Source organism: Stegodyphus dumicola, chromosome 4 (assembly GCF_044657685.1).
Source record: "Stegodyphus dumicola isolate Sdum_Otavi_A_Nest chromosome 4, ASM4465768v1".
Taxonomy (NCBI): domain Eukaryota; kingdom Metazoa; phylum Arthropoda; class Arachnida; order Araneae; family Eresidae; genus Stegodyphus; species Stegodyphus dumicola.
In genome coordinates this window covers 149,970,557-149,993,725 of record NC_140771.1, presented here as the reverse complement: position 1 = coordinate 149,993,725, position 23,169 = coordinate 149,970,557, and the positions used below count along the sequence as shown (strand labels likewise).

General features: G+C 33.0%; 1 protein-coding gene across 1 annotated transcript in view; it reads left to right on the top strand.

Moving 5' to 3' along the window:
* LOC118186611 (titin-like) overlaps positions 1-23,169 on the top strand; it is a gene marked incomplete at its 5' end in the record, with an annotated part of 688,688 nt that overhangs the window by 243,192 nt on the left and 422,327 nt on the right. Inside the window, one exon of the mRNA XM_085814383.1 lies at positions 17,010-17,227. Within this exon, the coding sequence (XP_085670509.1) occupies positions 17,010-17,227 (218 nt within the window). The remainder of the gene's footprint in view (positions 1-17,009; positions 17,228-23,169) is intronic.

Sequence of the window (23,169 nt, the reverse complement as noted above, 5' to 3'; positions counted from 1 at the left end):
TGATAGAAAGGTAATATTTTATTTATTTTTGCTAAGATTGAGACCTTTCAGGTTGGTTTGGTTTTGGTTTATTAGATTACGGCAAAGCACTTGAGGGCTATCTGCCTTAAAGGAGGGATGCCTTCGTGGAGGACTTTTAAAGGGAAACTGGCCCGTATACACGTTACACATGGGGAAAACCACGAAAACACCCATGCAGCCAGCCCGTTCGCGGGATTCGAACCTCGGACCGAACTACCAGTGTTCAGCGACGTTACCGCTCGGCCGCTGGTGGGCCTGAGACCTTTCAGGACTAAAACGTTTCAGCTGATTTTTTATACTTATTCTCTCGTACTTATTCTCTATACTTATTTTCTTGTATTAAGAATATCGGAAACTTATCAGTATTTTACTAATAACAGAAAAATCGCACTGATAAATTAAATACTGCAAATGAATATTTAAGACTTTATGTTTTTAAGAACTTTTAAAATGCTTTGCTCTTCAGTGTTTTAATAAGTGTATAAATCTAATAATTTGCAAAATATAAATCGGATAAAGAAGATTGTCCTAATATGAACGTCACATAATCACGTAAAAATTTTTTTTCGGTACTTACGGATTATCGCTACCACCTCAGCAGAACTCGTCAAAGCTTCAGGATACACCAAATTCTGATAACCACTCGCATAACAGTTATTCAGGCAACCGATATGCATGACAAATATTCATTTTCAACGTAAACATTTTCGTATTCGTTCTTATTCTAAATTCCAATGGCTTTTATCGAAAATTTTTTTGTTTTTGTCTTAAACTCAGTTTTAAAATTTGTTCTTATAGGATTTTCCTACACTAGAAGAAAGGTGAAATATCTGCAGGTAAAACATTATTTAGCCGCAAAATAACTATAGGAACAGTTATAAAAGAATTTTTTCAAATTGTCTCAAAACGATTGCTACGAAAGTTCCATCACAACAAAAAGAAAAGAGAAATGTAACTAGGCTTACTGACTGCCTTGGTGTGTGTGTGAGTGATTATGTCAAAGCGTCGAGGGCTATCTGCCTAAGGGGAGGGATGCCTTCGTGGAGGACTTTCTAAGGGAAACTGGCTCGTATATACGTTACACATGGGGAAAACTACGAAAACGCCCATGCAGCCAGCCCGTTCGCGGGATTCAAACCTCGGACCGAACTACCAGTGTTCAGCGACTTTACCGCTCGGCCATTGGTGGGCGACTGCCTTGGAATATAGTTGAAACGTAGAGTATGAACATATATACGCATATGTATGTATGCAATATAATAATTTTTCGCAATAACTGTCATTCTCATCCGTAAAATTCGCCAAAATCCGCCAAGGTAGTTCCGCTAAGACGTAAGTACTCCTTTTTTCCACAAGAAAACTTCATATTGTACTTAACATTTTAATACTTAGCCCTTGAACTTTTATAGTTGTTTAATAATATTATATAGTTAATCGTTATATACTTACTGTAAATCAATAATTGCTAATTTTTTATAAATTAATGTAACAAAATTGTTATTAATCTCCTTTAAATTTATATCCCGGTTCTGTATTTCTGGAACCGTATGCTGCTAACATACTTAATCCTTCTTTCTCTCAATAAAATCTGCAGTTTTAAACTAATTTTCTAACGTTTATAGGGATTGTGCAACAAAATCTACATACGCGCTTGATATGAATAGCGTTCAAAGACGCCTCCATTATACGTTCTTAATGAACTGATTAAGTTATATGACTGATTAAGTTATATGATTTATGCATAGCACAGTGAATCGTAAGCTAGGTAGAAAACCATTTAAATTAGCTATTGTTTAGGTATTTTCGAAAAGAACAATACTTACATCCCATTCTATTTAGCCGTGTTTGGCGCCTTAAGATTATAGTAGAGACTCTCAGATGCGTACAACTGCTTAAATTTACATGCAGCTTCAGCATTTGAATAAGCTATATGTTTAATAAATAATAAAAGGATTGGCTTTATTTCTAAACTTTAAAGAGTAAATATTAAACAAATGTTTTAAAGAGTAAATATTAAACAAATGTCGCAGTAGCTTCCCATCTGATTGATGCCATTCAGAACTTTCTATCTGTGCCCGCTAAAATATCCTAAGTTCAGTAAAAAGCAGAAATTTCATATAAAGTAGGTTCCAAATGCTTCTGATCTCAATCAAGCCACAGTATTTCTTTTAAGAATTTAAATTAGAAGACAAATCATAAGACTTTGAAGAATGTAACATAACATATTAAGTTAGAAAATTAATTCAGTATAGATTTTCTTGTTCTACGTTCGATTCTAAAAATATGGTATTATTCTTCCCAATGCACCAGCTTCCGATGTTGAAAGTATATCTTACTTCTCTTCAATAGCTTTCCCATTAATAAGTTTTATCCTGTTAATTTCCTTCTAAGTGGTTGTCTAGGAAAGCATGTAACGCAAGTAATAAAACGCGTCTCTCTTACATTAAATACCTTACCAAAACTAGCTGTCATGTAGAAGTCTACACACTGGGGCTAATTTGTATGCGACGCAATATCCAGGCTAATTCAGTTATTGGAAGCTAGCAAAACGTGTCTGGAAAGAATTCTTTTATATCATGTCCAACTTCAGGATATTTTTTTTTACTTCTAGCCATCAGAGCGCAACCATGGATTACACGGAAGCCAAGTGGAAAGGATGCTAAGTCGCCAAATGTTGCGTGGCTTCTCGCCAAATTCTCTGAGCTTTAGTGAAGTACTGTATGGCGATTTCACGCTTCAAAGAGTTATTTGTCCGCTTTCATTTTATTTCTAGAACTGTTTTCTTAGGATATTTTCGCGCGTGACGATGAAATAATGATGAAGGTCTCATGCATTTCATGGATAGCAGTCATTCATCAAATCTGAATTTGAAGACAGCTTTTGATAATTATTGTCTTTCACTTTTCAGGAGTTTCAGAATTAGTTTCAGTTGATTATCTCTCTTTTTCAGCTTTTCTAACTAGAACTCTTCATTCGTTAATAGCCTACCGACGCGCACTTTCGCTGGTTTTCTTTTATTATTAAAGTATTTCATTCCATTATTTTTTTCGTTACATAGGAATCTCTCCTCAGTTTCCTTTTTTTTTTTTTTTTTTTTTCTTTTTTCTTTTTCACCTTTAACTTCAGCGCATTGTTAAATTACCTTTCACAAGTCGCTGCTGTACACACATCTGCGCAAAATAAAACCGGCTTACGCTCTAATATCATTAATTGCCAGAAAATATATTTCACGGTGAATGTTTTTTCCTTACTCATATACTTTATCTACGTCTAAAGAATATACATTTTATGGAGTACACATACGTATGTTACAATACCAGACATTCTTTTCTTGAAAAATCTCGACATTCTTTCTCGAGTTTTCTGCTGGACAGTTCTAATGAAATAGCTGTTTAAATTTAAATGCATATTAAAAAGTCTGATGCTTCAGCATTAAATTTTTGGTCGGAATTTCGCCCTCATTCCTTGAGTAGAGTTGATATAAGATCAACAGTTTTTTTAAAATCAAGACAAACATTTTTTACAAACAAATTCATGGATGAATTTGAAAGTTTATAGTTATTAGTTTACGTATTTAAAAGGCTTCGTTTTAACTATCACAGTGACAAACAGAAAATAAATTAATATAATTCAGTAGGAAAAGTAAATTAATGTTAATTCCGCAGAGGTAAGCAACTTATTCCTATAAGTAACTTAATTGTATTTGATTATTTGACTATAGCAAAGAACACCAAGACTATCAACCTAAAAGTAGGGATAGCCTTCGAGGTGCACTTTCTATGTTAGGCTTACGTAATTAGTCATAGCATACAAGATGCCGTTTGGGTTTGGTGAGATTAACTCGAGGGCTATCTGCTTATGAAGAGAGATGCCTTCGCGGAAGACTTTTTGAGGAAAACTGGTTCTTATCCAACACACGTAAGGAATTCAACCGGGCAGAACTAACAATGTTTAACTACTTTACCTCTTGATCATCGGTGGACCCTAAAGATGCCTTTAAGGAAGACTTTTTAACCCTTTGCGGCACAGTGTTTCCGGTCTAGACACAACCTAAAAAAAAAAAAAAATTAAAAAAACAGAAAAATTGAATGAAAAAGGATTTATAGGTTACTATAGGTTACTCTGAACCTTCTTTATTTATAGTAGATGGCAGCTCAACACAAACCAGCCCATATGTTTTAGCCATGTTTAGTTTTTTAAGACCCTCATTTTTCAAAGAAATCATCCAGATTTTTTTAGGGTATAAAAGAAATTCTTTGAAAAGAAATTTCTATGTTATTTTTTTGGCTGTGTGCTAATCTCCTTATTCTATATTAGTTTTAAATCTAGGACAATTGAGAGTCTGTATTCTTTGTTTCTCCGCATCTCATCAGTCAGTTCATTGACAAAAATACTCGTTGCAGCCTTCTTTTGGAAGCTCTTCAATCAGTGTGCCCACTGTGGGCACACCCACAGAATTAAAACGATAAGTGCTATCTTCACAAAATTTTACTTGTGTACTCCTCTAAGCCTAATTAAACTGCCTACTTTTTTTTTTTTTTTTCCTTTTTTTTTTTTTTTTTTTTTTTTTTGTTTGTTTTGTTTTCAAAATTGCAACTTTGCAAGGTAGCGTGCCGGAAAGAGTTAAAGGACTTTGGCTCGTATCTATATAATGCTTGGCGAATGATTTTCATTTCTTCAAACATTTCTCCATTAAATATCTTCCTAAAGTAATGTCGGAGTTACATTTGTCTCTCTGGACAGTAGTACTCAAGACAGTAGCATTCCTTTAAATCTTTCTTACAGATTATTTGAGCGTTGATATACGACATTTTATTTATGAGAACATGCGAAAAGACGAAGAAGAAAGGGAAAAATGTTCTGTAAGAGGCTAAGCTAAAAACATTTCTCTTGTACAAGAAATATACCTCTGATATTTTCTCAGTGAAAAGATGTGGAAGTCTTAACCCACATTTATAATGTTTTTCTTGTATAGTAAAAACATATATGCACTTTTAATTGTTCATTTGTACTTTTTAACCTGTAAGGTAAAAAATATTCATATATAAAAGCAAAATGAAATTACGAAACACAAAGCTTGCAACAGAAGTACACAAGGTTCGAAGAAAATATATCACGTTTTCAACATTTGATGTTGGGGATAAACTTTGTTATATTTCTTCATTTAACAATGTTAAGGAAAGGAAAGTACCTTTTTTCGTGATGCATTTGAATTGGAATTTGTAAATAATATGTATTCTGACTGATAGTTTGAAATAATGTTTTTTTAAATAGCTAGATTTAAAGGTACTGCGATTGAATAATAATAATGCGAATTTAGAATGCCTTAAAAAAGATAAATTATGAATTTATACTAAAAATTCTAAGCCATAGGTTGTAAGCATACAAAACCTGATACATGAGATATTTATAAGCGTTAATAATATCAAATATTTAGATTTTTAAGCGCATCTTAACAACTAAAAAACACTTGATAAAAATTAGATAATAATTATAAGCAAAGATTTTTATTGATAATTTATTGGTAAATAAAAGGCATAGTTATTTCAAAATTTGACCATTTCTGTCATCTGCATATAGAGAATAAAAGTTTATCTAAGTTATAAACAATTATATTTTAGTTAGGAAATGTTTAAGCAGTAGAAGATTTAGAAGATTTCAATGCAAATTTGAAAGAGTATTACTTGAGTACCTATTAAAGATGTGGGCCATTGTTGACATTGCGTAAACTTCATGCAATGTACACAATGATGGATTTCCCTATTTCCATTTACGATAAGCATGAAGAATAGTATGTGATCATTATCTACGAAAACTTTATTGCCTTATTATTTATGTCGAAGCTTTTGTTCAGTACGGCAATCTAGTCAGCAAGCTGTTTTGTAACCACAAGGTAACACAAACTGAGCAATGACGATGACGGTGACAATGGTGATGACGGTGACAATATGCAAGTTGTAGCAGAGCTGTACACAGAGAGCAATTCCAGCAACATTAAATCTGAGGCCTAGAAGTAGCAATTTACAACAATTAAAGCCGGCGAGATTCAAGATACAGGGAAGCATAAATGAAGATATTACATCAGATGCTTGCAAAAATATTATTTTATATTTTGTGCTTCCATCAAAGCATTATTCCTAGTTCCTTTGAAATAACATTCATTGGAGTAAACACAGACCTGATTTAGCGTTCCTGAAATTCATGGAAGTGTCTGTAGAATGTTTCGTAATGTATTTATACAGGCTGATCTTTGCACCGTTTTTGAACAGTCGGAATTATCTTAAATTATTGACTCGATAGAACCATTTGGTAAAAAAGAGTAACGAAGTCAGAGAGTACCAAAGCTGGCAAAACCATGGCTGGGATATAACAGAGCTATATCTCTGTCCTCTCCCCTACCAGAAAAATTAACAGCTTCTTTCCTCAAATGCCTTTCGCTCAAAATGGGATATCAGACCAAATAACTGAAAGATGCTTGAATTCCATCTGTATTAAAACACAAACTACGCTGTCCTAGATAATTTTGTTTCTACAAAGAGTACACTAAAATAAAGGAGATGTACTCAATTATCGCAAGTGCTGCGTTGTTGGTGTTGAAAGTTTTTGGTCTTTTTCAAGGAGCAGCCCTAGCTTATGTATTTTGAACAAAGTCACTTTTCTGAATTATATCTAGGTGATTATGAATTCTTAAAATAAATCAAAGGAACCTGACAAATAAAATATATTTAATTAAAATGATTAATTACAATTTTTTAAAAAAGCAACAAAGCACAAATTTAAAAAAAAAAAAAAAAAAAAGTTAATCAATTAGATATAATCTACTTCAATATCATCTTGAAACAAAAATGTAAAAAATAACGAGAATAAAAAGATAAAATTAAACATAATAAAATATTTCTGAAATTACGAATTGCCAGTAATCGCTCTGGGCAAATAAAAAGCAGGGAGCTAAATAACTATTAAATGCATTTCGAACCAAAGAAAGAGCAACTGAAATTTCTAAACTTTGCTTTATATATATGTATATAATTAAATATAAGGTTACACATTAATAACATGTTTAAGTTTATTTAGAAATTCCATTTTTCTTTATAAATAGCAAATTATACGAATAACTGGAATTCCTGTTGCTTCACTAGAATCACTGAAAATCTACCCGAAAAATTTAGTATAAACATTAAAAGATATTATTAATATTAATATAGCATTAATATTATTAATGTTAAATACAAATCTTTCTTGGAAGACAATAGATGAAGTATTTTAGTAACTAATAACCTACTCTAAGCAAAAGAAGAGTAATTTATCCAGGACTATATTACACAATGAATATCACCCTTTAAGATGAATGCAAGGTCTCTGTGTCATTATAAGCAATCTGTTAAAGTCAGACATAGTCACCTTTTGATCGAATAGAAAACGAAAGCAGTAATATATATTATTTACTCCTTTCGTTTTCTATTTGTAGCAAATCATAAAATTGATCCAAATTTCTTCTATAAAATACACAAAATTTTCTTTTTAGTAAAGACCTCACTTAAAGTGCATTAACGAATCTTTGCTGTAATTTAAAATCCTTACATATCCGAACCTCAACAGTGGTCGAGCGGATAAAAGCACTGAACACAGAGGTATTTTGACTAGGACTCAAGTACGCGCAAACGGGTTAGCTTTCCGGGTTTAGTGTTTTTCCCACGTGTAATACGACTATGAGCTGTTCAATTTCCCTTAGGGAGTTTTCCATCAAGATCTCATTTCCCTTAGACAACTCTAGTGTGTTTTATCATAATCTAATAAATCCAGTCCAGTTCTTATGTATTTAAATTAACCGATTATTTTTACAATTATTAAGTTTTAATCTAAAGCTATCTGTCTACACACAGGCTACGCAGAACAAATATATTCCAGAACCAAATTCCCACTACATGTGACTTATGCCTGTGTAATTTTCTTCTCTTCTGTTCTTCCGAGAGCTATCTATGACCCACAAAAGTCTGTGAAGATCCACTATTCCAGAAATGGAGTTAGTTATCTTTCGGGCTAGCCTTTTCTTAAATGAGTTTTGGCATATAGCGAGGCTTTCTTTTATAAAGTGGATTCAGTGCGAAATCTATTTTTGGCATATAACACACACTTTAAAATATCCTGAAGGGACGGCAGCCCACAAGGGCTATTAGTCTCAAAACGGCATTTTGTTGCCCTTCCCAATAAACAGCGAATAACTTTTTGAATTTTTGCCACCAAATATTATTCCCTGTATCGTATTTGAAGAAATTAAATAATGAAGAATCTGCGTATATGCACGCATGTTTCTCGCATTGTGAAAAAGCGACGAATTTTGAACAATGCAATCCTCCATCCAAACTATTTAAGCCTTGCAACAATGGTATTGTTTTCAAAGTAAGTATAGTCGATTAAAATTTTAAGTATGTCATTCTATTCACTCTTTGTTTATTTAAATATCTAACAGAGAAAGTGCAATTTTTATACTTATATCTCTTTGTAAACATACAAAATGTATTTCGTATGCTTATAAAAACTTTCATAGTCGAAATGAACTGATAATAGAAGTATCTTTTCTGGCTGGAAATATCAAGTTCATGCATATACATTTACATACAGACACAAACACACCATAAAAGGTGTAGTCTTACACGCACTTTCCCACAATTGAAAGATTCCAGCTCTCTTCATATTATTTCTCTTCTTTCTGTCAGTTTAATAAAATCATTTTGTACACTTATACCATGTTTTCTTTATTTTCCTTTTTATATCATTTTACGTTCAAAGCATTAATGCAAATTTAAGCAACGATGCTTTTGAAATCAAAATCTTGAGTTGATTCTTCAGGCAGCTAAGTTTAGTTGTCAACAAAGAAGCTATTATTTTAATTTTAAAAGTCAGCTAAAAATTTCTATATTTTAAGTTTAAAAACATTCTTAAATATTTTATTTTATTCAAACTTTCAATGGACGCTTTTATGATTTGTTTATTGTCACCCAACGAATTCAGTTTTTTTTTTTTTTTTTTTTTATTTATAGGACCAATAGCAAAATTTATTCCCTTAGCAGCAACGCGAAATACACATATAAATAAAAAGAGAGAATTTTCTGAACCGAATATTCAGTTTATAATTCGTAAAAAAAAAAAAAAAATGCTCAGGAAATTTGAAAGGTCACAGAAATCTATATCTTCCACGCTGACGATTCTACGTGCTTTTGAAATGCAAAGGAATCACAGCTGAGGAAAATGAATGAAGACAAGGGCAAATAAATCGTTTTTTGCCTTCTTCCCCTTCTATCTCGATGGCAAATGCCGAAGGTAATAAAAAAGAAAGGAAGCAAAAAGGGAGTGAATAAATGACACGGTTTGTGATAGATTGAAAGTCAAACTAAACAAAACAACGTAAGGAAGACAAGAAATAGCTTTTGTTTATGCGTTTTAGGGATGAAAATCTAAATTTATGTTCTGTAGTACTGAGTATCACGTTCGCCAAAACGAGCAAAAACTGTAGCGTTGCTGCTTTACGTGGTTCAGTTCTAGAATGTTAAGACTGATGAAACGTTTTGATTTCTGTCCAGACAAAATTCGGGTACACTTAGTGCATAAAGCAAATGCAGACCACGTGTATAGTTTTTCTGTCGATTCCCTATAAACGGCGAATCGCTTTTCAGCGCTTTCCCCTCTTCCCCTAGGAGCAATATCAATATATCAATATCCCTTGATTTGGTACCCCAAGCCAGGTCAAACTACCAGTATTTAGTAGTTTTCACCAGTCAGTCACTTGTGGGACCATTGTATACGGAATACGAGCAGTCGTTAAAAGGAAACGATTAGTGTTCATATTTAATTTCTCTTTTTTTAATACTTCCTATTTCATTAGCGATTTTAAATTCTTTCCTGTCCTATAATTCTATTAAAATACCACGTAAATAAAAACGAAAATTAGTTTTACTCTGCGAGCCTTTTGTTCTGTAATTAAGTTTACATTATCGTCATAATTTATTTGATATGCGGTTTGATTTCGATTGCCAGATTTACGAGGCATGAGAAACGTTTCTGGGTCATCGACAATCGCAGATAATTCTTTAATTTTCTAAAACTTCGCTCGCAGCTTGCAGATGTGGTCAAAAGCATAGAATAAATCCTCAGCTGCCCAGATAGTGTTGTGGTTAGGGGAGCCAACTACGATAACGAAGGGCCTGGGTTCGGACACTGGAGAAGGTATGGTTGTAACTGTTCGTCCCTTCACAGGAGGTAAAAGTGGCCGCCTGTTAAGTGCCTCCAGAATAAAATTGCCCCCACTCCGGCCTTGGGAGTGGCCAGTGTCGAAAAAAAACAAAATAGTGCCCGCCATTCGCTGGAAAAAAGGAATACATCCTCAGCGCAATATGTGTGTGGTTTTTGCGCAATATTTCCCTCGCACTTACAGTCAACTACTGTAAATATTCAAGGTAAGTAAAACTTGCAAACTATGTTTACGCTACAAAGTGCGTGCGTTGAACACAGACGTCGTCACTACAAAGAATACATAGTAGTCTCGTATTAGGTAAACGATGAATACTTACTAAATGACCAAAAACGTCTACGCACCCCACTGCTTGGCCATACAAAAAGAACTTTGAACGACACTGAGCATGGCATATAAGCGCCTGACTTTACAAAAGTACTAGCAACTACCAGTGAGCATATCTTTTAACGTTGGCTTGTCTTAGATAAATGAAGCGCTTACAAATTAATCAACAGCGTGTACAAATTTTGAGGAGTCGTTATTCTGGTATCTTTTTTTCGCACTGCAAATATCTGGTAGTAAAATTCGGTACTAATTTTTATTATTTGTATCACAGTTATCATTTTAACAGATTAAATTTTATTGTAATAATAATTATACTGATGACTTATCCTTTAACGTTTTAGATAAATATGTCTAAACGAATAATTAAGAGTGAAAAAGCAAATACTTCTATGGCTTTTGTTGTTAATAGAAACTGATATACCATCTTTATATAAAAAAAGAAGCAGTAAAACTAAATGAAATTTTTCAATGTTATGGATAAACTGGAAGTATTTTGTGTACTATTCATTTGTTCAGAAACAAAACTTCCAAGATAATTTAGTATAGGGAACGGGTGGGATACTTGGAAATTTCATTGAAGTGGCATTTAAATCTAAAATCAAGAGTGTAAGCACTAAATAAATGGGGAAGTTTGAAAAAAGGGTGAATTTTGTTAATTCGAATGGGAACTTCTGAAGAAGGTCATTTTAAGAAAGAAAATCAGAACGTACAAAATCAGATAATAATTTGATGAAAACTTTAATTCGAAACATGAGATTAGAAATAAAATCAAAGTCTAAACTAATCCCGTTATTTTCATACATCAACACATGGGTATATTTATTAATCTATCTGAATATTGGAGACATTATGCATATGAACTTATTGAATGCATAATTATATTTTTCTGGTATTCCCTCCCCCCCCCCAGTCGATTGCAAATGAATTTTGCGCGTGAAGCGCAAAATGAGTTAAAGGAAACATTAATAGAATATAGACCGAATTCGAATTCTAGTTAAAAATTTAGAGTAAAAATTGCGACAAAGGTGCGCTTAAATATGATAATATTTAAATTCAAATGAACTAAATTAAAGCGAATACGGACTTCATGTGATTCTTAATTTGGATTTGCCAGAATTATTGGATTATTTGAGAGGAAGAATATGAATTTTTTTTTTTTTTTTTTTTTTTTTTTTTTTTTTTAATTTGATGGCTGAAAATACTTGCAGTGTACTTAGATTACGTGCTGCTGAAATTAACTCCAACTGTTTCATGAAAATAACAATTTACTGTAAAATAAAAAAGATGATTTTATTTCATGATTGTTTTTTAAATCTAGGTTATCGAGTACTACAGTATAGTATTTGGTACTACACCATAAACACAGACATGTACATAGTATTTTATACTACACCATAAACACAGAATTACTTATTATTACTGCAAATAAACGAGATAACAAATCTAAATTTTTCTTCTTTTCTTCAGAAGTCGAAAAGTACTGCTTCTACACTCATGTCCATAAATTAAGGATAATGCAAAATCAGGCAAAGGAAGCAAAACAAAAGGTAAAGAACAAAAAAAGATGCTATATGTTTGATATTATTAAAAAAATTAGCGATTTTTTCTCCCTGGAGCAAATTACAAAAGAAACCTATTTACAAAAAACCAATATTACATGGTTGGTATGATTGTTAATACATTATATGTCTCCCAGACGATGCAATACAGTCCGTACTACGCCTATGCATGCTGAGTATCAAATTATGGATCTGATCTTGGGGATATTACACCACTCAAAAAGCAATGCTCTCCGAAGTTCCGGTAGACATGTAGGAGGAGGTTGACGGGCTGCAACTCGTCGGCCAAGCATGTCCCACACGTGCTCTACTGGATTCAAGTCCGGTGAGAATGCTGACCAGTCCATACGGGGGATATCCTCCGATTGAAGGCATTCAATTACTATATTTGCACGGTGAGGACGGGCGTTGTCATCCATAAACACAAATTGTGCGCCCATTGCGCCCTGAAACAAACGTACATGTTGTTCCAGAATGACGTCCCGATAGATTTGGCTTGTCATGATTCCGATTTGAACATGCAGATCAGTTTTGGAACCCAGAATAATTCCAGCCTAAACGAGCACTCCTTCACCACCGTAACGGTGTCGTTCAATGATGTTTTCTTGGTGGTAACGGGTACCTGGAGCTCTCCATATGAAAGTCCGGCGAGAATCAGACTGCAAGCTAAACCTGGACTCGTCGGAAAACCACACACACGTCCATTGTTGCGGTGTCCACAATGCATGCTCTCTACTCCAGGCTTACCGCAGGCGACAGTGAGTTGCAGTAAGTGGAACGCATCTGACAGGTCTACGAGCATATAGACCAACCTTCCCTAAGCGTCTGTACACGGTCTGCCTTAAAATTGTCGTACCAGTGGCTGAAGAGAGCTGACGAGACAGGTCTGAGGCTGTGCTCCGCCTGTTTCTTTTGGCAGTAACTGCTAAATACCGGTCCTCATTCGGCGTTGTAACTCTGGGATGATCTGTGCTGTAACGTCTACTCACATTACCATCATCTTGGAATCGTTGCCAAAGCCTGGAGATGACACTCTGGGCAATTCCAAGTTCGTCTGATACTTTCAGTTGGGTACGCCCACATTTCAGACGGCTGATAATTCTACCACGTAAAAAATCATCCAAATGCGTCCTTTGTGTCATAACTATTCGGTTATTGCAGTGGAATGCTTATAAAGCGCCTGCGAACAATTTTACTTCTTTGCCTGTATTTCTTATATATCACTCTCTTACACTCTTGTCATTGTGACGTACCATCGGTGTCATCTGGCTACTTCTTGAAATTTGCATGTGATTCTTGAAAATGTGTCTAGTGATTTTACAGGTGATATATTTATTTTAGAGTTCGATTTCCGCGTGACTCCAAGTTATCCTTAATTTATGGACATGAGTGTATTTCAAAGACTATTCCTATCACTTTACTCTGTATTAACAGAAGGTTTTAAAAAAACTAATTTTCTTCCCTTTAATCTGAATGAATTTCTCTTGCATACTTTTCTAAAAGCTATTATCTAAGAAATAACACCCCAGATTCTAAAGATGATATACTGTATATTTCATAACATTCTAATACATTTAAATACTATTTTAATAACGATTTTAACTCTATTACGTTATTCAGGCAAAAGTTTAAATTATAAAATTAAAATTAAAATTCTGATCTATCATGTTGCATTTGTTGAATTTTGTTTTCAGATAATATTCCTACCAGCTTTTCCGCTTAAATTTTACAGTAAGATTAAATTCTAGAACCTTTAAAGCAGGTTAATCAAATTGTCTTCTTCATTGTAATTTTATTGTTTAACGAATTTAGGACTTAGTATTATTGGCGTTTTGTTTTTACCTTTTCTTGAGTTTGGAATGAATATACTGAAATTAAACTGGTGTTTAACTGAACATATACAAGGGAATAGTTATAATTACAAATATTCTGTTAACAGACTATCTTGAGAATTATTTTGTAGTTGAAGCATTTAAATATATATATATATACAAGAAGTAAATGATTAATTAGAATGTTCGTATAAATTTTTATATTGTAACTAATTTGGTGAAGACGTTTCTAGCACAATTCCTTTTGACTGAATTAAACTGAACTGTTTTTTCAGTACAGAAAATTCACATCATCGTTGCTTTGAGTTATTTGTCGTATTTTGTATGTTATGAGATATTTTAATAATTATATATGTTTAGTATTTTTTGTTACCAAACGAATTACTAGTGTGTCTTTGCAACAATAGATGGCGTTGCTGCCTGATAATTCAATTCTGGTTGCTATGGTAACGAACTTTCAACTCATAACTTATGTGATTTGTATTCTATTCCTTTTTCTTTTTTTTTCTTTCTTTTTTTTTTTTTTAATTGCTACAGTGCTAAGAGTGAAGTGTGCTGTGTCGTCACGTAGACGGCATTCCTTCTATTTGAAAGTGTTATGTAAAATAAACAAGTGATATTACAGTCCGCTTACCTTTTTTTTTGTGAACTTATTCTTAACAATATACAATTTCAGAAATTATCAGTAATGAATTATCTTTTTACTTAAATTTTCAAAATTCAATAATCGTAAAGAATAAAATAATAATACAATCGTTCATAAATAAGAAAACGTATCGTACAATATGTCATGTTGTAGTAAAATAAAATTCATTCCAACAGTTTCGTGTTTTTGTTTCAAAAATCAGTTTTTAAAAAGATCTAAACACTAAGCAATTAAGAAGCTGAAGTAACACAGAATTGTGAAAAAGTCAAAAGATATTAATAACCCAACAGAACTTTTATCTTTCATTAAACTATTTATGCTGCAATTTACTCAATGCTTCAAGAATCTAAAAGTAAGTTTGAACTTAAAATAAATAACTCTGTGTTACACAATATTTTTTTTCTTTCAATGATATTTAAAAGGTTTTATGCAGTGGATTTAACTCGAGAATTCAATCAAATGTATCAGCATTAAACATTTTTATTTACATTTGGAATTCCTTAACTCTGATGCAGTGAAAAGTTATTCGTTACGCCAAACATGTTTTTATTTTATATTTTACATTTCAATCTTAATCCATGCACTTAATTTCTAAAATACAGAGACCGAAAGCAGGAAATAAGAGAAAAAAATGGATCCCCCATGAAACCCATAAAGGAATTCTTTATGCCTTTTACGTTTCTGGAATTCTAAATCTTTTTAATGGTAGCGCATTTTTTAAAACTACTTCTGGTTTCAGATACCAAATAGAAAACTACAGTTTCATGTGTCTTGAATTTTCTTGATAAATTGATCTTTACAATTCCATTCCTTCAGATCCCAAGTCTGGGTCCGAAAATTAAAAACCGACGTGAACATTTTATTCGGGAAATGAATACACATTTTTATTTTTATCTTTCTTTCTCCAGAGTTACTTTCTTCTACGTCTTATATTCAAATTCCATTTATAATTCTTTCCTTTCGAATTAATGAAATTGTTTCCTTTTCATTTGAAACTTTAAATCCAACGCGAATGTTTTTCAATTTAAGCTAAAATGTCTTTTCAAATAAATTATTCCGACACTAAACTTCTCAATTAAAATAAAAGTGCAACTTTGAATCAATATTTAGTATTTAAGTTAGAAAGTTTTCATTTAATGATCATGCAAATAGTTTTATTGTAAAGTTAAAACAACTACATTTTGACTGTGTATATATCAAATGCGAAAATTTGAAACCTGCTTTTGTGATTATATTAAGATAAGAATTGTTCCTTATTAATCTACAATATATCGATTAGTAGTATAACCTAAAAACTACACAACGATGAAGATGTCAGTTAGCGTAAAATTATTTTAATTGGTTAATTAACGTGAGATCATTAAACGTTTTGTGTTTTATAGTACCTGAAAGTAGATCAATAAATGCACATCTCAAAATTATTCGATCAGTTTGAACTAAATTTATTGAATAACTGAAAACATCATTATAAGGATATAAATTAATCTAGAAGAGTTAGTTACCAGCAATATACTTATGTGCAAAAAAATTATCTAAGATAAATCAAAGATATTTTTTTATCATTTTTTGATCTAACATTAAAAAATGATAAACATAATACAATGCCATATATCTATCAAAAAGAGATTTCATACCTTGGCGAGACTCAAACATCGTTAATGGCAGTTAAACGTTCTGTTCTATAAGAGTAAATTTAATCCGTAAAAGATCCCTCACATGCCATATAGGGTTTAGATCCGGAGCCTTAGTTCTTAGAGACGAAGTCATAGGGTATGAGATTGATTATACGATTCATGTTCGCATCTGCTCTATAGCTTTTCTTTTGGATGAGAACCATTAAGCGAATATCTTCTTCTTCAAAGAAATCGTAGACCAGTTGAGATATGTGTGCCAAAGCAGTGTCGTACATGAAAATAAAATGGAGTTCGACGGCATGCAGAGAAAACTGTCGTATAAATTGAAATCACCACAGTGTTTCATGCATTTCTTCGGAGAACGTTTTTTAGTTGGAGCGATGATAGTGTATACTACCTTCTCTTCATATAAAAACACGATGAGAATATTTTTTTGCCCTACATCTGGACTGATTAGAAAAACGACTGACGGCTTATCATTGTTGGGCTTCGGAATAATGTTTAAGGCGAATGTAAAGCTACTTCTACTAACGTCACCTGTCCACAGTTTGACTTAAGGAAGTTTTCTCGTTAATAATGACGCTTTTGGTTATATGAATATAATCACAGCTGGTAAATATTAAAGCAAAATATTTATTACTTAGTCTTTAAATACCAATGTATTTATTGTGTATTTTTTACTCGTTACAGACATTCTCAAAATTGTGTAAGTAATTAATTCCAATGCACTTTTCCTTTTAGGCTCCGATGGGAATGCTGAGCATTTTTTGACACGTACAGAACGCAGTTTTGGAGGATCTAAAGTGGAGCCGCCTTCTCGACCTAATATATTTTGGGACGATCCGCAATATAAACCTTATTTTGACAACAGCACTGAAAGAAATGTTACAGCGCAACTCGGAAAGACTGCTTACCTCCATTGCAGGATCCGCCAGCTGGGCGACAGAACAGTTGGAGCAGTAAGTTATGAATACTTCAAATTTTTCAGTCGTTCTAACTGTAAGAGAAAGATAACTATAGATAAAGAAATCTTTTTGTATGGGATACTATGGTCCTATGATATTTGCATTCTCTCTTTCGTAAAGGGCTGTATAGTTCTCCAAAGCTTAATCTACTGTTTAACGATGGCTTCATTTTCAGAAGAGTACATTGAATTAGCTTTTAACTTAAAATTTCGTAATAGTAAATGCAGTTAGTTAAAATAAGATATCAAGTGTAATGAAAACTAAACATTAAAATGATATTTTCTACCGAATACTGAACATAAATTTATCGCTTCTCATAGAAAAACGATAAAAGAAAAAGAGAAATAATTGCGATAGTGTAGGGTGCGGCAGAGTTTATAGCGTAATTTGACTTGCGTAGTATAATGACGTAAGTCATGAATGCGCGCCAACTCGTGCCGCATTCGTGTACTAATGAGCTGCCATTTCAAGTGTGACAGTGATATCAATCGGTGACGTGCACAACATTGTGCCTTTGCTGTTGAAAGTTATTTCAAGAATAACTACTCTGTTATTGCTACCCAGCTTCTATTTCGGCAACATTTCAATTAAGGCGTCATGGGATAGTTCCAGATGGACGGACCATTGTGAGGTGGGTAATTCGAACAACAGGTTCTGTTTGCTATGGCAAACCGGGAAGAAGTGAAAGAAATGTGCGGATACCAGAAGCCGTTGAAAATGTTCGTGATGCTATATTGCGTAGCCAAAAGGATCTGTTCGTGGTCTGATTCAAAAGCATCGCAAACTTTGATATGTCCAATCGCTCATTCAGGAGAATATTGCACGAAGATCTCCATTTTCACCCATATAAGCTGCAGGTTGTTCAGGAAATTAGGTCTCGCGATTGGGGTTCCATAAGAAACACTTTGCTTAACCATGCGTGAACTCCTTCACCTAAATCCACAAATGTTGCACACCATCCTAATGTCAGATGAAGCGCATTTCGAGTTATGTGGTTCAATGGTTAAACAGAATATGCGTTACATGAACTGCACATCAAGCCCTTGAACAGTTCTCGCGTCACAGTGTGGTGTGGAGTTGCTTCTTTTGGGATTATTGGCCCTTACTTCTTGAGAATGACCATGGTGTGGTTGTGTCACCAGTGAACGCCACCTAAAGATGCTGCAAGACTTCTTTCTTCCCCAATTAGATATGGTCGATGTGGGTGTGGAACTATTATAGTTTTAACAAGACGGAGTGACCTCGCATACAGCTGGAATTTGCGTGGATTTCATGCGACAGACATTTCCGGGTAGAGTAATTTCCTGTAGTTTTGACATTCCCTGGCCGCCTCGCTCACCTGATATTTCATGTGCAGACGTTTTCCTTTGGAGCCACCTGAAGTAAGAAGTTCTTCGAACACGTTGTGCCACCATTCCTGAGTTGAAGGATCGTATCAGAACTGCCGTCAACAATGTCCCAGGGAATACGTTACGCCGAGTTATGGCAAGCTTCCAACGCCGCCTAGATGAATGTGTTGTGCAGAGGAGGCATCATTTGACAGCCATCATATTCAAAAATTAATCCATGCAATGGAAAAAGACTTACACATTAGTAAATCGCATACTTTTAACTATGTAATCGCATACTTTAATTGACATAAGAGGTAATAAATAAATTACAGTTACTGCCTTATGGTGTGTTTGATATAAGAGGTAATAAATAAATTACAGTTACTGCCTTATGGTGTGTTTTTAATATCCTACTATGAATGCTGCCGAACCCTGTATAAATAGCTGACAATCGATAAGCATTCACCCTCAAACACATTTTTCATATCAAAGTTTAGTTCAACATTTGAGGGAAATAAAACATTGCAGTGAAAATAATAATCTGCGAGAATTTCAGACTGCGTTAAGAGTTTTTGATGTACTACTTATATAAAGAGAAAAAGAGATGTGAAATACTATAGCACTTTAAACATCGTTTAATCATTGAATCGCCAAGTAGCAGCCGAGTGATAAACTGCAACCAAGTGATAGTTCAAAGTGGGCTCAAATCTTGGTTAACGGTCTGGCAACATGGAATCTTCCGGGACATTCCCCATGTACCACATGGGTGAAGACCAGTTTCCCATTAGAAATCCTTCACGAAGGCCTATCTCCTCTTAACTGGTATCCTTGTATGCATCACCATAGTAGTAAAAGTAAACATATTTAATATACGCATAAGGGCAGAAAGTTCATTGTGGTACCTCAGTGTAAAAAGAAAACGCTTTTCGCAAATGCATTTTAAATAATAAATAACATAAGTTGCAAAATAAAAGTTTGTACCTATTTACCTGTTTAAAAAAATAAAACTTCGTATCTGATTGTTGCTCAATGTTGCATATGTGCTACCTAGAAAGCATAGTTTCGAATTTTTATGGCATAAGAAAATAATATCAGTAGATATAGCAAACTAATTTTTAAAATGTTTCTCTCTTTTCAATAGCGTAGTTTCACATGTAACAGAAATCATTAATTCGTTTACTGATATGTGTTGGTAATTCAAACTGATGAACATTTTGATGGAAACTAGTAAATGGCTCTTTCGCAAATGGGCAAATATGCAGGAATCTATATCGCTCATTATGTGAAGCAGTCTATTACTGTTGATTATCATCGACCGTGTATAACTGAATATTCATTTATACGAGATCGGTTTCTGTCAACGTTATAGTTGAGGAATTTATAATAGCTAGTTCTGTGAATATGCACTGACAATAATTAGAATTTCCAACAACAGATCAACTTACCCATTGAAAAGCTTCGTCAGCCAATGGTACACATCGTCAAAAGCCGATAAGTTATGGAGTGAGTAATAGCATGCTTCACTAAATTACATTTCCATGACACTTTCATGTTAGATGAACCGAAATACCACTGATATCTAACTAAATCATCGGAGAGTTTATATGGATTGATATCTTTTGATGTTTTGATTGCCTATCTTTAACAAACTGTATAAAATTTCAGTATGATTACAATGCATTTGTTCACAACGAATATATATAAATATTATATGCTTATAGCTGCACACAGGGAGAAAAAATGCGCGCGAACGTTGACACAAAGAACTGGTCTTAGCTATTTCGATTGATTAACAGAAGTATCTTTGAGTACAAAAATCATTTAATCGTTTATGGTTGATCTGACATGAACAGAACGTGTCAGCTGACAGAGAACGATCGATGCGTATGAATAGATTTCCATGGTTATCCATAAAGATAACTTATAATTAAATAAATAATTAAAACTTGGACACTTATTTTTTCTGTGTATGTAAACAAATTCACATCATGTAGTCTGTTCATAAAATGGAAGTCTCTATGGTAGGTTCTTTTTGTCATAATGCAAATGTTGGCATTAACTTGCTATAAATTCATTCATAAAAATTAAACGGTGGAAATTAAACGTTATGGAAACGTTTGATAGAAACATAAGATAACAACAATCAGATTAAGAAAGAATGTGCTGATGCACAAAATAAAAGCAACGAAATGGTGAATTTTTCATTGATGCAGGTTCTGTTAAGCTTTACGGAATAAGATCCTAACATATAATTCGGTTGGATGTTTGGATTACGGCAAAACACACGAGATAATATAATTAGCTTTGAGGGGAAAATTGTGCAGTCAGCCAGCACGCCGGGATTTCTAATACTGAGACTCATAAAGCTTCCCGAGCAACTACTGATATCATCACATGTTTAACCTACCAGCACGCGCGCTTGGCAATTTTACATGAGAACGCGCGAGTCGTATTTTTTACGACATCCGTTATTTTACCGTTTTTAGCACGAGAAACGACAGAAATGGGTGAATATTGATAATAAATTTGTTAAAAAGTAAAATATTAATTTTATTATTGCAAAATACAAATGGTATCACATTCAAATATAAGTAAATTATTTTTAAGTTCTCATGTTAGTGAGATGGAAATGCAATGATGTAGAATTATTATAGAAATGAATCGTTATAGAAAATTTTAAATTTATTATTTAATAATTATATTTTAAAATCGAAGCTAATTTTAATATTCACCAAAGACAAGTATAGACAATAAAAAAAGAAAACACCTTGGTAGGGATAAAAGTAAGTGTAGCATTACTTACTTCTGCAAGGAAATTTACCTCTTAAACGCATTTTAAACTAACTTTAATTTTTTATTTATTTTTAAAAGATAGAAATAAAAGAAAATAAGGAATGGAAAGAAATAAGGAATGGGAAGAAAATAAGGAATGGAAATCGCTATTGTTCTCTCATCCAAAGGTTTCATTGTCTTCCTTTTCTTCATCGGATAATTCTTAAAGAATCCGAGCAAAATCAGCTGGTTGCACATATTTTTTTGCCATGAAAACCGATATAAAATTTACAGAGCCAAATGTATTCAAATTAAAATAATACACGGCAGATAATAACACAAAATTACAAAATGTTTGAGAAAAAAATATTTTCCGAATTTTGAAACTCGACCACACGCGTGTCGTAAATATTATGAAAAAGCTGCCATGTAGCACAAAAGCCCAGTTTAAAAAAAGTCAAATGACTTCCTGTTGGCACATTCCACGATGTGGGGAAGGGTAGAAAGGAAGAATAGAAATGACTTTCAGACGTCTCAGCTTCAATATGCGAAAAATGTGCACTAAAAAATTGTCATCTTGCGATTAATATTGACTTATTTCCTTTCCTCAAAATTTTCAGTTCCATTAAGCAAGACAATAGTGCAGCATTAATTAAATATAAAACTTTACATCTTTATAAATTAATTTCTCTTTTAGACTAACAAAGGTTTTTGCTTGAACATATTTTTACATTCACTGAATCTTAATTAACAGAAACAGCGCAATAATTTCTGCAAATTATTAGAGCTAGATAGTAGTACAGCTTTGGACCAGTGTGTTAATTTATCCCGCATGACACATTACTGCTGTTATCATCATCATCATCACTGCTATATATGTTATATTCATCAAAGATCCAAGTATCATATAACTTCAACCTAAAAAATCATTGCCAAAAATCTACACTGCGAAAAAAAAAAAAAAAAAAGGGGGGGGATAGTTCTATATTTTCCGTTTTACTGTGCCGATTCACAAAATTCAAATTGCGCTTTTCATGTCTCGAAAGCGCGACTTAGGATATACGAGTATATTAGATTTATATATAACATTGTTTTAACATAAGTATTTTGACAAAAAATCGGACTTTTCTGAAATAACATATCATTATTTTTCCGTATTTCGATTCTACGAGTCAAATTATGCCTAGATATTAATTTTTGTAAAATTTGGGGCGAAATTTAAAATTAAAAAATTTAGCTTACCCCAACTTTTTTAGTTTGCGCCGAGAATAATTCACTTGGCGAACTTCTTAATATGTGGCAACCAATTTTCCTTTCCCTTATATTATGCTGGAGCGGAAAAAAAAAGGCACCTCGTTCCTAACTTTTTACAATGTGGATGGGCGGAAAAAACTCACATCGTTTCTACTTCCAAATAATTTTAGCAATATTCCAAATAATAATATATATTCCAAATAATAATAATCAAAGTGTCTAAACCACATTTGATGTTTTATCGCTTTCAACAAGTATGCCAAATTGCAAAACGCGCTAATATGTAAATTCACGTTTATCTTCGAAGATTTTGAATACGAAACTTATTTTTTGCAGGCATGCATAGAAATACGTCTGTCTTACGATGATGGTAAAAATTTAATAGATTATAATTAAATTTTTTTTTTGAAAAATTAAAAATATTATTTAAAATAAATCATAAAAATGCGGAAATTTTATTTGGAAAGAATCTAAATTTCGAAATGTGAAAGGAAGAATCAAATAAGTTTAATAAAAAAGAGAGATCGATTAATATATACCAAACTCAATTAAAATTAAGGAGCTAAAGTTTTGAGAGCT